The following is a 14714-nucleotide window of genomic DNA, read 5'->3' on the forward strand; positions in this document are numbered from 1 at the left end:
ATGTTTTCTGCAGTGACCTTCGTCTGAACGTTCATGTCGCATTTCCTCCAATTTTTAGGGCATCACATTTTTGCACCGGAGGTGAGAATTTTGTCGGATCTAATTGCACAACAACTTCACTCATACAAACACACACACTGATGTGAAGCATCAATATTTACCTCTGTAGAAAGTGCTGCATCCGACTTCACCTCAGGTCCTCAGTGGTCTCCTTAAAGTACAATTTGAACAACCATGCAGGAAATAATCTCATCTCAGCCAAAAACTGGAATTAAGCCTGAAGACCTGCAGTTTGAATTTAGCCTAAGACTTTAATGTAAATTGGATGCAAAAACAATAAAAACTGCAAAAGTATGAAAGAAGCATCCTAAATTTAAAATATGTGTTGTCTCTTTTTTATTCATTGTTATTTCTCCTTTTCCAGAAATCTTTCTCTCTGGTGTTGGAGGCTCTGGACCATGACAACGACACAACAGAACCAGGTAAAGCTGAACTCTTGTTTGTAAGCATCGGTGTGTCCTTCTGTATTTGAAAATATGCAAAATGCCAAGGAAAGTGGGGCACCTTCAATTCAAGAAACGCACTTTAAGTCATTGACTGACACTGATTTCTGTTGGAATGAACTGCATTGATCTGAGCTGAATTTGGACCTATTTTGCTTTGTTTGTCCTCCAAAAAGGACCTTTGGGTGACATGTATTGTAAATTGGTGCTATATGAGTAAAGTCAGCAGAACTATTTGCTTTATTGATTGGGTTTTTTGTGGGCTTAACATCCGGCTTACAATTTGGCATCACTGTGGTCAAACTGTGTTCACAAGGAGGCCACAGGGATTGTATTATTAAAGTCTTAACAGCAGATATTAAACACTGCCAAATCTTGGTAGAATCAGTTATGTAGAAAACATCACAGTTTAAACCCAAATCCCATTGTTTTCTGAACATTTTCAAGTCTCTCATTTCTAAAATCCAGTCAGTCAGCCATTTTCTACTACTTATTCCATAGTGGGTCACAGGGGAGCTTGTGCCTATCTCCAGCAGTCTATGGGCGAGAGGCAGGGAACACCCTGGACAGGTCACCAGTCCATCACAGGGCAACACACAAACAACCATGCACACTCATTCATACACCTAAGGGCAATTTAGATTGACCAATTAACCAAACAGGCATGTCTTTGGACTGTGGGAAGAAGCTGGAGTACCCAATGAGAACCCACGCATGCACGGGGAGAACATGCAAACTCCATGCAGAAAGACCCCAGGCTGGAAATTGAACTCAGGACCTTCTTGCTGCAAGGCAACAGTGCTACCAACTGCGCCACCATGCAGCCCTCCTAAAATCCATTAACCACCAAATATGCATTTTGAGTTTTTAACTGAGCATCTTTAAGGATTTTGTGCTTTCTCTCATTTAATGATACAAAAACTGCTGTTGCTAAGTTTAGTTTTCACTGAGCAAACAACATAAGTACTTGTTTACCAGAATGTGTGGTTTGACACGATGAAACAATGTGAAAACATCCTTTGTGTCTTAATGTCTGTGATCAGATAACTCTACCCCCACCCTTTAATTTCCTGCTCATCTCCTTTTTTTTTTTTTTTTTCCTCATAATGTGGGAAAGCTCCTCGGCAGGAGCTGTGAGCTGCGAGCTATAAAAAGCAAAACACAGGGATGAGCAGACAGGTGTTTTTGTGCCTTCCCCATTCCTTTCATGCCACAATCCTCATTTTCATCTCCCTCATCTGGGCTGCCGTACGGACTGAGCCGAGACTGAGATAATGGAAAAACTGGGAACTTCGCCAGACTTGTTCGCTGTCTTACCAGCTCTCCTGCATCTGTCCTTCTCTTAGCCCTCCAGCTCTGAACTTACATCTGTTTGCATTATCTTCCATTTCCACCTGAGCTCCTGACTGTCTCTTACATTGTGGCTAAAGCCTGCAGAGTGGGCCAGCAGCTTAGCTCAGCCCAAACAGGCATCCTGTAGCAGTCTGAATAGAGTTTCGGGCCCTGCTTCCAATCAGGGAGGATTACTGAACGGGACTGAAGCTTCTGAAAGCACTTTGAAAACTGTGAGAAAATGGGATGCTCTGTTAGCTCTGACTGTTTGACTTTCACTAAGATTTCTTTGGATAAAAGGTGGCTTTAGAATGAAATGAGCAGGGAAGGTCATAGTAGACGTTTAAAGTAAGTTTGAACTTTTATTCATAGCTATTTTATTAATTCCTGATCAGGATTTTTTTGTCCAGTTCATCCAAGAATAGCAACATCCAGTGTGATTCTTTGATATCCATGCCATGGATGTGCTGTAAATACATCAAACTAAGTATCATCAGTATTATAAGGTGTACATTGTCATTGTGATTGGCTCCCACTTATTTTAATCACAAATGATGTTCCTGATGCTACATCTTCGTTTTCCTTGACCTCAACTGATATTTTTTATCTATCCTTAAACTAAACTATGTTCATACTAGAATGTCTTTCTGTTGTCCTCATTTAACTTCTCTAAACACTTTTCAGGAAGCAATACTTATAGTTCAGTTCAAATTTTTGTTCTTACTTTGGATCCAAAACCACCAGTTAGCATGTGGCTAGCATCTATTGGTTTTTATGGAGACTGTGATCCCAATGATTGCGAGCTGTGAAGACTGTTTGCCTTCCTTACCATCCTGCTCACTGTATGTAGTGACAAGATAAACATGGTTCCTTGTCCAGCCTAATTTCTATTGTTCCAGGTATTTGAAAACTGTTTTATTGTTGCTCTGACTCTAGTTGTGGACAAGTTTAGAAGACCAGATATTTTCAGTTTCTTGATTTCTGAAGATCATCACACATGTTACTTACTTAAATAGCAAGTTCTCTTGCCTTTTCCATTTTGAAGTGTGGTCCCCTGTGTCATATTCATACATTAAGAAAACAGGAAGTTATGAAACACTTTGGTAAACTTTCTACAGGGGTCCCAATAAATGTTGCACCATTGGTGTTGTAAAAATAAGAAAATAAAATAAAAATAATCTTTTACTTTTTTTCTTGCCACTGAATGATTGTCAAATTAAAGGTTGAATTAACACACTTTTGTTTTTGGTACACATAATTTATTTAAAAGAGGTCAGAATCTTTATTGCTTGTATTATTGCTACCTACCATCTTGATAACTGATTTTCTGTACTGCTACCAGTTGCAGAGCATAAAACCACAGACACTCCTGGTCATCTTAATGATAAGCCTGCTTTAATTGTATCAGATTAGCTTTTAATTGCAGCATTATGCTTTGCTTTCCTTATGTTTGCCTGCTTGAGTGCAGACTTTCTGCTGCATTCAGCTACATTTTAACAGTATGGATGCAGAGCTTGCTGCCACAAAGCTGTGGAAAGAAACTGAAATCCAATATTGGAAGTTTTCTAATTTGGATCAGTTTGTCTATAGCATTCAGCAAACACATTTAGACTGTCTTTCTCGCCCATGCGAGAATAATATTAATGAGACAGACTAATTGAAAAGAAAGCTCTCACATGAATTAGCCCCATACATCAAATATAGAGCGGGACAAAACAATATCTGTCTGATCTTATCTGCTTCCTCGGGTGTATTGATTTGTCAGCAGGTGATCTGGAATAACGAGGGCAAGTGGGTGTTTTTCCTGCAGGTATTCTTAGACATTTCCAAGGGTAAATGATTCACAAAGCTCAGAGCAGGAGGAGCAGATTTAGGTGTTTTTAATAGTTGCAGACACGCTCCATATTCATAATTCTAAAAAGTTTGATTTCCACAGAAGCTTATTGCTTCTTCTACTTGCTGTTTTTACCATTCTTGTCTGCAGGAGTTAGATTGTTATTAAGCAACCTGATCTAATCACAAAGTAAATTATATCCTTTTGTACACTTTCCTCCTGCTGAGTCGGATCCTAATTAATTTATTTCTTCCTCATCTAGCTGAGAAGTAATAACATTAAAATTAACCCTTTGACACGCCCAGTTTATAAAACAATAAAAAACCAGGGTGCACTGCACCTGATGGATGAGTGTTTGGAGTATTGGACCCTCATATTTGACTGCAGGCGGTGAAGAAATTAGTTCTCTCAGTGTCTGCTTTTAACCACAAACACAGCATAAAACCAGCTTGTCTGTATACGTGTTTTCATTGCTTTGTGTCAAACCACAGTGATCTCATCTCTCCATCAGGCAGTTTGTTATTTGTGTGCTAATAGCTGCTGCACTGAGTCTCTGGCTCTATTTGCCTCAGGCTGTCACACAGAGTCATGCACAATGACTCACACTCTACTCTACTCTAACCTCCCTCCAACAAGGCTTCTTATTCTGCATGACTATCACTAAATCTGCCCGTTTACTCTCATTAGCTCTTAAATACACACTTGTAGCATACACTAAGATGCATATTTTCACTTCTTTTGTGTGTTGATGCCCTTCCAGCGAGCATTATAACTGAGTTAGGGAATAATAGTGCCTCTGGGAAAACCCCTCTGGGGGTCAGGATTGGTCCGGTCTAATGTCTGGTCCTTTTTGTTGTTCCCGCTGCCCTTCTCCTCTAACCCTTTTCTCTGGCCCCATGGTCGACCCCTGTGTCAAGTGGAATTCATGGTGGAAAAGTTTTTTTTCTTCTACTTATAATATCCACAGTGTCAAAGCTTTCTGAGGTTGATGGTTACAGTTAAGCCCAACTGTATTCATACCCCTGGTAGATTTAAGTTTAAAGTTATTTTCATTCACCCAAGAAGTTGCTGATAAAATAAAAAAGGCATCTCTGAAAAGATCATAAGACATTGTTAGTTTTTAAGTTGTTTTTACACACATTTTCACAAAAAGATTGCATGCCTAAAAGGTTTTTATAACTTTCTTAAAAAATCAATGGCATTAGACATTAGATAAATCAAGCAGGTCAGCATTTCTGACCAGCTTTTTGCATTTTTCCACTGCTATTTTGGCAATTTATCTTGGATTTATGATTGGCTCCAAGTCTTTAAGGCTGGAAGGCCTCCTCACCATCACCCTAGTCTTCAGCTCCTTCCTCAGATTATCTTCCTAATTTAAATTAACATAATTTAAGTTAACACTCTGCCTGGGGCACTATATAACATTAATATTCCTTCCAGTCAGAGGAAACATGTTTGTATAATTAAAGATTACTTCAAACCTAAAGAAGAAATGTCCTCATTGAGAGCAAAGTGAAACCGAACAAATCTAACTCTGTCCAACGTCCATCTGCCTAGCTGTCAGGTCAGGTTGATGAATTTGAAGTTAGTCTCCCTTCTTTGTTTGAAATGCTACTGTACCACTGGCAAAACAGATCCTCAGCATGATACTGCCACCACTGGGTCAGGGTGGGCCCAGTGTTTTTTCATGGGGGCACAAAACAAAACAATTAAACAAAAACACAAAAACAGGGCAATGTGCTTTTTATATTTCAGTTTAATATATTAAGTGAGCCACAGAGCCACTTGCAGCTTTGGAGCTGCAGGTTGCCGACCCCTCATCTATAAATACGGCTGAAGCTAAAAGTGCAACACCTTAATTTTAAATTCATTGTTGCCAAATAGCTGAGTCTTTGTTTCTTTATCATAAAACCTTCTTCCAGAAAAACCATGGCTTGTCCATGTGCGCTGCTCCAAATTTCAGTTCAGCTTCCTTGAAGACATTGGAGCAGGGTCTCCTTGGTTTGTTGTGATGATAAACTCACTTCACTTTGGACAATGTTACTGGTGATCCCGCATCTTGTCCCTGGGTGGTTCATGGTTTGATTATTTAATATTCTATTCAATTGACTTTTATCTCAGGGTGACACTTTGAGTTTGATGTTCCAACTATAAGCCTTTGGAATATCACTATAATTTCAAGATAGGGGACCCATCCACTTCTTTCATTTAAAACGTATTATAAAGTTATTAATAATAGTCCGTGTTACCTTTTTTAGATACTTGTCAGCACCTGTCAGTTCCCTCCAAACTATAAAATAAAGATGTTAATGTAAGTATAGTTTTCTTCTCCTCTATCCTCCTTCAGGTCAGCTGATTGAGCGAGTCCTCCTCTCATCCATGCTGAACCCTGGCGAACAGTGGCAGACGTACCGTCACCACGGACGGATCCTCAGCCTGGAGTATAGGCTCCGCTTCCGGTGTGACTCCAACTACTACGGGCCTTTCTGCAACAAGTTCTGCCGGCCCAGAGATGACTTCTTTGGCCATTTCAGCTGCGACCCGAGTGGCTCCAAGGTCTGCATAGAGGGCTGGACAGGACCAGAGTGCAAAGAGGGTAACGCAGCAGTTGGGTTTCAGTTGACGTGTGAAGAATTTCTCTCCCTTTTCTTGTTTTCACCTTCTTGAATGGTGGTTCCTTTTTCAGAGATATTTCTAATGTTTTTTAAAAAGAATTTCCATGAGAATATACATGCTGTTTTATTTTGGCCCAGGAAATATCAAGTATAAATTTATCCTTTTAAAATTACTCTAAATCTGAGTTTTGAATTGAAATCTATGCCCTAAATCCAAAAGTCTTGTGTTGAAGGGAGGTCAAGTCTTATGATAGATTGTTCCTGCTGATGTTACTGGGGGTCAAAACACCCCCCTACATCAGTAAATTATAATGGAGTGGGTGTGGGATGTTATTTGCCGTGACCCATCAGCCAGACGACCCGCCTCTTTGACCTGTTGGCGCTGTCAGCTTTTTGCATCGGTAAGAGTGAATAGAGGAAACCAAAGTGGAAACTATGGAAGGACACACAGCTAGTTTGAGGACATCCTGCAGGTCTGCCCACCTCGCCCCTTCTCACTCAGCCTGACTTCCTCCTCAGCACGGCGCTGATTGGACCGCACAGAAGCAGGAAGTTCTAAAGATTAGCCTCGGCCCACCCGTTACCTCCTGCAGGTTACTGATCATGGCTGGGGGAGTTTTAACTCATGCCTTTCATCAAAAAGCCAGTAAACATGTTAATACTGGCTGTATGTGCATGCTTTCTGTTGTTTAGAAGGGTTTGCTTTCTGCTGTGGCCTCATGTTAAGTTATTTATTTCTCTTTGTGTGTTTGCTTCCCAGCGGTGTGCAGGCAGGGATGCCATCAGGCCCATGGTTTTTGTACCGTGCCTGGAGAATGCAAGTAAGTTACTGAAACACCAAAGAACACTGGTATGTCCACTCTGGTCCCAATGCTCATTTGTCACTGCTGTAAAATAAATAACAATCTCCCCTCATATCTTAATATATTACTAGCTGCCAGCAGAGGTGGGTTGTAACTAGTTACATGTACTCCATTTATTTGAGTAACTTTTTGGGAAAAAAAAAACCCCATACATCTAGGAGTAGTTTTACTCCACTATACTCTTTACTTTTACTTGAGTAATACTTTTTTTAAGTAACACTTCTTGCTTGAGTACAATTTCTATCTGCTCTACCCACTTCAAATTAAGTCACCAAGTAAAGAACCCACATGTTTTAAACTAAAATGAACCACACTCACGCAGACTTACAGTTTATGTTAAAGCGAGTACATTACAGTTGCTCTACTCTTACTTGAGTATAATTTTTAGACCCTCTACCCACCAAACCTTCTTGTATTATTTTATCGTAATTTTGATCAGAATCAGAATCAGTAGTCCAGATTAATGAAGTTTTTTGTATTTTTCCTCCCTTTTCAGTCATTTTCACTCTACTACCTGATTGTTTTTGGACAGATAGGTTTTTGATCAAGTCACTTATCTCTGAACATATGAAGCGTATGCAGTTAAAAAGCTCCTCAACATTTCATATGAGGCAGTATTGTCTAAGCATAATAGACAACTCAGGTCAAAGAAACAAAATAAGAAGAAACAAAAACACAATTCTTATCTGAATCTTACAATTTGTTACCAGCAGCATGTCTAAAAAAACTCAATTTGTCCTACTTTTATTAGATGAATGCATTAAAAATACTAAACACAGAAACAATTCTAGCCTTGTACAGTGTTGTGAAAATGTATTAGTACCCTTACAGATTTCTTCTGTCTTCTGAAAGAAGGTTTCTGAAGATAATTTTATTATCAGACAAAGATAACCTAAGTAAATTCAAAATGCAGTTCTCAAATGATAGTTTAATTTGTTAAATGAAAAGCTACTTGTTTCTCGTTCCTAATAATTGTTTTTTTCCACCCTTGGCAACAGCTATCATCAAGCATTTGTGATATCTGGCAATGGGTCTTTTACATCGCAGTGGAGGAATTTTGGCCCACAATTATTTTGAGAACTGTTTTAGTACAGCTACGCTGAGGGGTTTGTACCATGAGTGGACTGTTCGAGCTCATGCTACCAATATATCAATCAGATCTCAGTCCAAACTTTGAGTAGCCCACTCAAAATCCTTAAATTGTTTTGAGATATTTAGAGGTGGACTTGCTAGTGTGCTGTGGGCTATTGTCCTGGTGCATAACCCAGGTGTGCTTGAGCATGTGGTCACAAATTGATGCTAGAAAACATTCTAGCCAAAATGTTGTAATAGAGAGCAGAATTCATGGTTCCACCAATTACAGCAAGTGGTCCAGGCCCTGAAGCAACAAATCAACCAAAGACCTCACAGTACCTTCACTGTGAATGACTCAATGTACACGATCCATTTTATAAATGTTGTGTTAGTTTTACACCAGATGCAATGGCACCCAAACTTTCTGATGATCGTGTTATGTTTTCTTCCCCTTTTTCTTAAAGATATCTCTTTCACATTGAGTTTATTTGAGTTTTTAGGCTTTGCGTTTCTTCTTTTGTGCCCCATTTTTTTAACTCAAGCAAACATTTCCAAAATGTTAAAAAATAATAAACTCTACTGAAAATCTTAAAAAATATTGTAGGTGTAACAAAAACTTTGAGAAACATTCAAAAGGCCTGCATACCAAACCTTTTAAAAAGCTTAAAATAAAATCTGTCTGATTGGAAGCAAAACATAAACACATTAAGGTGGCTTTAAATATTTCATGCACTGCAGTTCTCCTTGATTAAAACTGTTATCCGATACACAGGTCTTAAGAAAGATGCAATGTGCCTGTCTGTTTTTGTTTTAGGTGTCATTACGGCTGGACAGGTCCTCTGTGTGATCAGTGTGTGACGTTTCCCGGCTGTGTGTACGGGAGCTGCACCGAACCCTGGCAGTGTGTGTGTGACGTCAACTGGGGAGGCCTGCTGTGTGACAAAGGTGTGACGTGCAAATTATTTATAACATAATTTATATTTAGAGCATCAAGAAGTACTGAAGACTGATGTTTTAAAATCGTCCATGGCAGTTTAAAGTTTCAAGAGATACACAGTCCTGCTGTCTATAGTAAGTAGTACCACTAATTTCACTTATGGACAGGAATAATATACAGAAACATTGAATAAAAGTAAAGGTAAGTCACAATACAACAGTCAGCCATAGGATTATGACCACCAAAAGTAAAGGTTATTCTGCTCATCTGGTAAAGCACAATGTCCTGTGAGGAAAGCATGTACCTTGACCTTCACATAGATCTTACTTTGGTATTTAGTCCATTCAAACCTTTTTACAGACTGATCCACCATGTGATACTAATTTAAGGACTTCAACAGAATTACTTAAAGTTTACCATGAGAGGATACAACTGAGTAAAGAATCTAGAAAATAGTTGTTGTTTTTTTTTTTGCTTTGTGATAGTTTATTTTAATATTTGCAGCTATTCACACACTTAACATCCTCATAGGTTCTTCTGTACTTGTGTGGTATTTTCAAACATAATCTTTGAGACTAAGCACTGATTTAGTTATAGGATTCAACAAATCCATTGATTTGTGCAACAGTTTAAAGCTTGCTGGAGCTGCATATGCAGGAACCTGGTTTCAGGCTGTAAGAACCTCCACAGTCGTTTCTACTAGAGCTGGGCTGATGTGAGCTTCTCACCGTATGACAACCTGGAGTAAAGATACCACACTTTCACAATGTAAACACAAACATTTATTACAAAAATCTGTAACATGCTACTACTACTACTACTATTCATGATAATAATAATAATAAATGTAATTTGTTGTGCACTTTGAATTTTAAAAATCTCAACATGCTAAACAATCCTAATAGTCATTAAAGAACATCCTACTACTGCTAAAATAATTTAACATGTTGATTATAACAATAACAAAGAAAAGAAAACTGACCTGCTGTGTACTTTAAAAAATGACAGTGAGACAAAGAAACTGTGGAAATGAAGAAGACGATCAAGGAAGAAGTTGCTTTATTCTTCCTCAAGAGTGGAGACAACAGGCTCTGCAGCTATATTGGTGTACACTGTGAACACCTGACCTGAATTCACCTTCACAGAGTTTTTGTGTTCATGTTAAAGAAACATAGCTGAAACATTATCTGTATTTTCTTTATGTCATCACATCAGTTTAAGTGCTTTTATTGTGATTTGAGCTGAAATATTAAAAAGTATTTTTTAAAGTATTTGTTAATGTTTTCAGATCTTAACTACTGTGGCACACACCAGCCCTGTAAAAATGGTGGGACCTGCATTAACACAGAGCCAAACGAATACCAGTGTGAGTGCCAGGAGGGTTTCCGAGGACGCAGCTGTGACATCGGTGAGAGCTGCCTGGCATTGCCTTAAAAGAGTTTACTATATTTACACAAGCAAGGGACATACACAGAAAACCGGTCATGAATAATGTGTACGAAAACAAGAAAACAGCTCTGTTACATTAAATATCATATATATTTTTTATACATTTTCCTTTAACATTTTTGGGCTTGCAGATCACAATATTTGCATTAACTTTCAAGCCCAAAATCAGGAAATGTGTAAGAAGCATAAAATCTGCCAAGACGGTTGCCAAATAGTTGCCGTAGAGTGATGATGTTACTTATGAAAGACCAAACTAAAGCATCAATCCTAAAATCAACAGTCACATTACTTATGGAGGTTTAACTACAATAGCTGTCCAAACATTATTCTGAGGAAACCATTTGTAACATCACTCAAGCTTTAGAAGTCGATCTTCAGTTAGTTTACTCTCAACATAATGTAATTTGCAACCCATGTGGTGGATGAGCTACTCACACACAATCTGTTGTTCACTTAGCTCAGACACTCACCAAAAACAAGTCGCTGCTGTAGCTAATTATCTCAGGTTAAAGTCAACAAGGAACATTTGAAGCAAGCAATTATTTATTTAATGTAAAAACTCGACCTGCGGATGTTAGCATATGTTTTGTACTGACAGAAAACACAAAAAAGGTAAAAACAATGTCAAAACAACACATTTTCTCTCCTGAGAAACTTTAAGCTCACAAACAACACCCACAATTGCCTCGATTCTCTGGCTGCAAGAACTTTCCCTCATCTCTTTCTCTGGGTTGTTCCTTCCTTTGAAGCTGTGATCCCACTTATTTCAAAGTCCTGTGGCAAAAATAGTTTCAAGCAGACTGCTTCTAGTGGGAAGAGATCTGCCCTCTTCTACTATTTACTTTCCCAAATCTCACCCACTTTTCTTGTACAGCAGGATCTTTATAAAAAGTCAGTGCACATACCATTCTTCTGCCCAAAAAACAGCTGCACATTATTATTAATTATATAGCACTTTTCAAGCTCATGTCCACCCAACATGCTTTACAGACATACGGTAAAACATTCCAAAGAATGAAATATAACAATAAAATAAAGGATTGCTGCAAGGTCATTTTTGTCAAAAAATCCCCAATATGATTTCTGTTTACAGCAATAGGCACTAAACATATACTACGTAAACACTCCATATATGGTAGTGGTTAATTTTTAGAGGTTGTGACTTTAAAAGCTCTTTTTTTGTTAGAACAGTGTGTTTTAAATGACTAATCCACTTTGAAAACCAATTAAAAGCCAGATAGCAATTTTTTTCTAGACCTTTAAGATTTTGAGGTTGTCAAGCTTAAAAAATGTAATAAAATTTGCCCTATAAAACACAAAAATGCAATCAAATGTGAACCATTCATCTGTTAGGCTTCTTGTGTCTTTCCTCTCATCAGTGGAACATGCATGCCTGTCGTCTCCATGTGCGAATGGCGCCACCTGTGTTGAAGACCCGAACACCTTCAGCTGTATCTGTCCCAAAGGCTGGACTGGAAACACTTGCTCAGACGGTGATTGTCGATTCTGCACACATGGGGAGCCTGAGCCAAGCGAGGGGAAGGGGGGAAGCTTTAAGATTGTCTGAGATTGGTTATAATTGGATCAAAGCCACTTAGTGACTCCAGTCAATCCAACAGAGGAAGTTAAATCAGCCTAAAGAGAAGAAGTATCAGCAACAATCAGTGATGTGTCCTGCCCTGTATGTGACTGTGTGCGTGTGTGTGAATGGGAATGCATTTCCTTCACTTGCACCTCTGCTGAGTTGAAAAACAGAGGCACTGTGACTTTTATAAGGTTTTATTGGCATCAAATTGAGGGTTTAAAGTCTGATCCCTGCGTATCACAGGGGGGCTTCCAGGTGTGATTTCTTCCTTCCATACATATCAAGACTTTCTCCACCTCCAGCCTTCAGATGAGGTGGATTATATTTCACGAAAGCAGCACCATATTGCTCCGCACAAACTCTAAATTGTTGGCAAAAGCAAGGAAAAGACGGATCCTAAAACTGTTTCCACAAATTAGCACAAAACTGCATGAGCTGCCAGCCCACAAACAATGGATCACACTGAAATCTGGGGAGTATTTTTTTTATTTATTCCAGGGTCAAATTACAACCAGACAAGTGATAAATGCACCTCAACAGGCTTTATTCACACACAGGAGAATTTGAGCTAAAACATCCGGTTGTGTTTTTCATATGTGTCCGTGAGAAAAACAGAAACAGGACCAAACCGTCTGCCAAGTGGATTCCATTTCATCAAAGTTTGTTTGCTCTGAGAGCAACCAGAGACCACTGCTAAGCATAACAACAATTCACAAATACACTGTTGGGTTTAGAAGAGGAATGACATGTTGTTGTTGGCATTTGTCTTCATCAGTCTGTGGCACAGCAGCCTGAAGTTTTTGTTACTAGAAAAATGTGTTACACCAGACAATCTGACTTGAAGCATTATGACCACCAGCTGATCATCAAAGATGGGACTTTAAGCAATAAAATACCACATGATGTTCAGTAGTCTGCTTCGAGACATGTGGAGAGTTTATTCTCTCTCCAGATGTTAAAAACAGAACAAACCAGGGTCATAGAGGTGTCTTTCCTTTAGATAATCTATATTAAGCTTGTTTATAAGGTCCCTTTAGCTCTGGGCTTAAACCACCCAACTTTAAGAATGAGCCAGAATGTAGATGTTCTTTGCAGAGTCTTGAAGAGGTCTCCTGGGGTTCATCAAGAAAACATTACACACCCCATCACCCCCGACTGTTTCAAACATGCACAAACTTCCGTTACTGTGTCTGTAGCATTGCTTAGTAGCAGCAGTGGCAGCTCATACATGATGTGTTTCCATGCCCAGTCACATCGCGTGGCAGGTTTAGCAGATAATTCAAAGAAGGCCTGGCCTGATGTCAACCTAACCTACTTTTGGCTGACAGTGCTGCAAGTAAGCTATTGAAATAATTTTGGCACCACGGCTGCATGACATCCTGCCCCTGCTCTCACTGCAACAGAAAGGATTTCGCTAAGTAGCTTGAAACTAACAATCCAGGCTCTCCATTCCCCCTCAAAAACAACAACAAAACGCATCATGGCTAGACTTATGCCACATAGGTTCCTATTGTTGATTATAAACTGAGGAGGACAGTGCACACCTAAATTACAGAGATAGGCCGGATCCTTGGAGAGAAGTAAGGTTTTCTGCCTGAACTTCAAATGTAAAATGTATTTCACACTGTCATGGCACTGTATCTTGCAATTAGCAGAGAGAGGAAGAGGAGGAAGAGCAATATTAGCAGACAAACACAAACAGCAGCTTTTAGGATTCATAATATAATATATGATTCACAGCAGCGTCCACAGAGAAACAGAATCAGGTTGGAGGTCCTTGGCATGATCAACTCAGTGATCATTGAAAAATATACACTTTTGTGCCTTCTCACCGCACTTGCTGAATTATGCAGAAGGAACCTCGCACCAGATTAAAATTAATGCACAGGATGCCAAGCTCCTGATAAGGACCATGCTTATAAGGTGATGAAAATACTGACAGAGTTTGCTCTCATACAGCTTATCTGGAACTGGAGGTGGAGGTACAGAAACCTCTCATATACATAGGGAATATAGGCAGATTATAAATAAACGTCCCAGTGCAGATATGGTAAGTGTGGCGGCAACATTGTGACAGGCGGGCCACAGCAGGGAAAAAACGCTACGCTGAGTACTCGAGTGCATGAAATGAGGCTTTCCACAACTGAGGTGATAAGCAATGTTCTCATTTTCCATCACATAGAAAACTCAATAAGTTTCAAGTTTTTGTCAAACCAGCATATGCAAATCAGTTGTGCCAGTATTAAGCTTGCACTGCATCCTTCTCGTCCTCTGAAAACCTCCTCAGAAAAACCCTAAATGAGGCATCAGTTAGAGGAATGTCAGCACTACAAGTTAACACTTGTGAGAAATCTTCAAATTTAATTGCAACACAGCATTGTAGTGTTCTCACCTTGTAATTACCCTCTTGAATGAAAACAAGGCACATTCTCAGACACACTATTCAAAACACTGCTTTTAGTGATTGTATATATTCAGAAGCCTTTTTTCACCTTTGTGTCCTCTGAATAAAGCTCAAGCAC

General features: G+C 39.1%; 1 protein-coding gene across 2 annotated transcripts in view; it reads left to right on the plus strand.

The window, feature by feature from the left end:
• LOC124883511 (protein jagged-1) overlaps window positions 1-14714 on the plus strand; it is an 81354-nt gene that overhangs the window by 57719 nt on the left and 8921 nt on the right. The window contains exons 3-8 of one of the 2 annotated variants that reach the window (XM_047390624.1): window positions 425-482; window positions 6017-6265; window positions 7045-7105; window positions 9036-9166; window positions 10447-10566; window positions 11987-12100. In XM_047390624.1, coding sequence (XP_047246580.1) covers window positions 425-482; window positions 6017-6265; window positions 7045-7105; window positions 9036-9166; window positions 10447-10566; window positions 11987-12100 — 733 coding nt within the window. The remainder of the gene's footprint in view (window positions 1-424; window positions 483-6016; window positions 6266-7044; window positions 7106-9035; window positions 9167-10446; window positions 10567-11986; window positions 12101-14714) is intronic. The other variant, XM_047390625.1, reaches the window with a different exon arrangement.

The sequence above is a fragment of the Girardinichthys multiradiatus genome, chromosome 18 (genome assembly GCF_021462225.1).
Source record: "Girardinichthys multiradiatus isolate DD_20200921_A chromosome 18, DD_fGirMul_XY1, whole genome shotgun sequence".
NCBI classification, from domain to species: Eukaryota; Metazoa; Chordata; class Actinopteri; order Cyprinodontiformes; family Goodeidae; genus Girardinichthys; species Girardinichthys multiradiatus.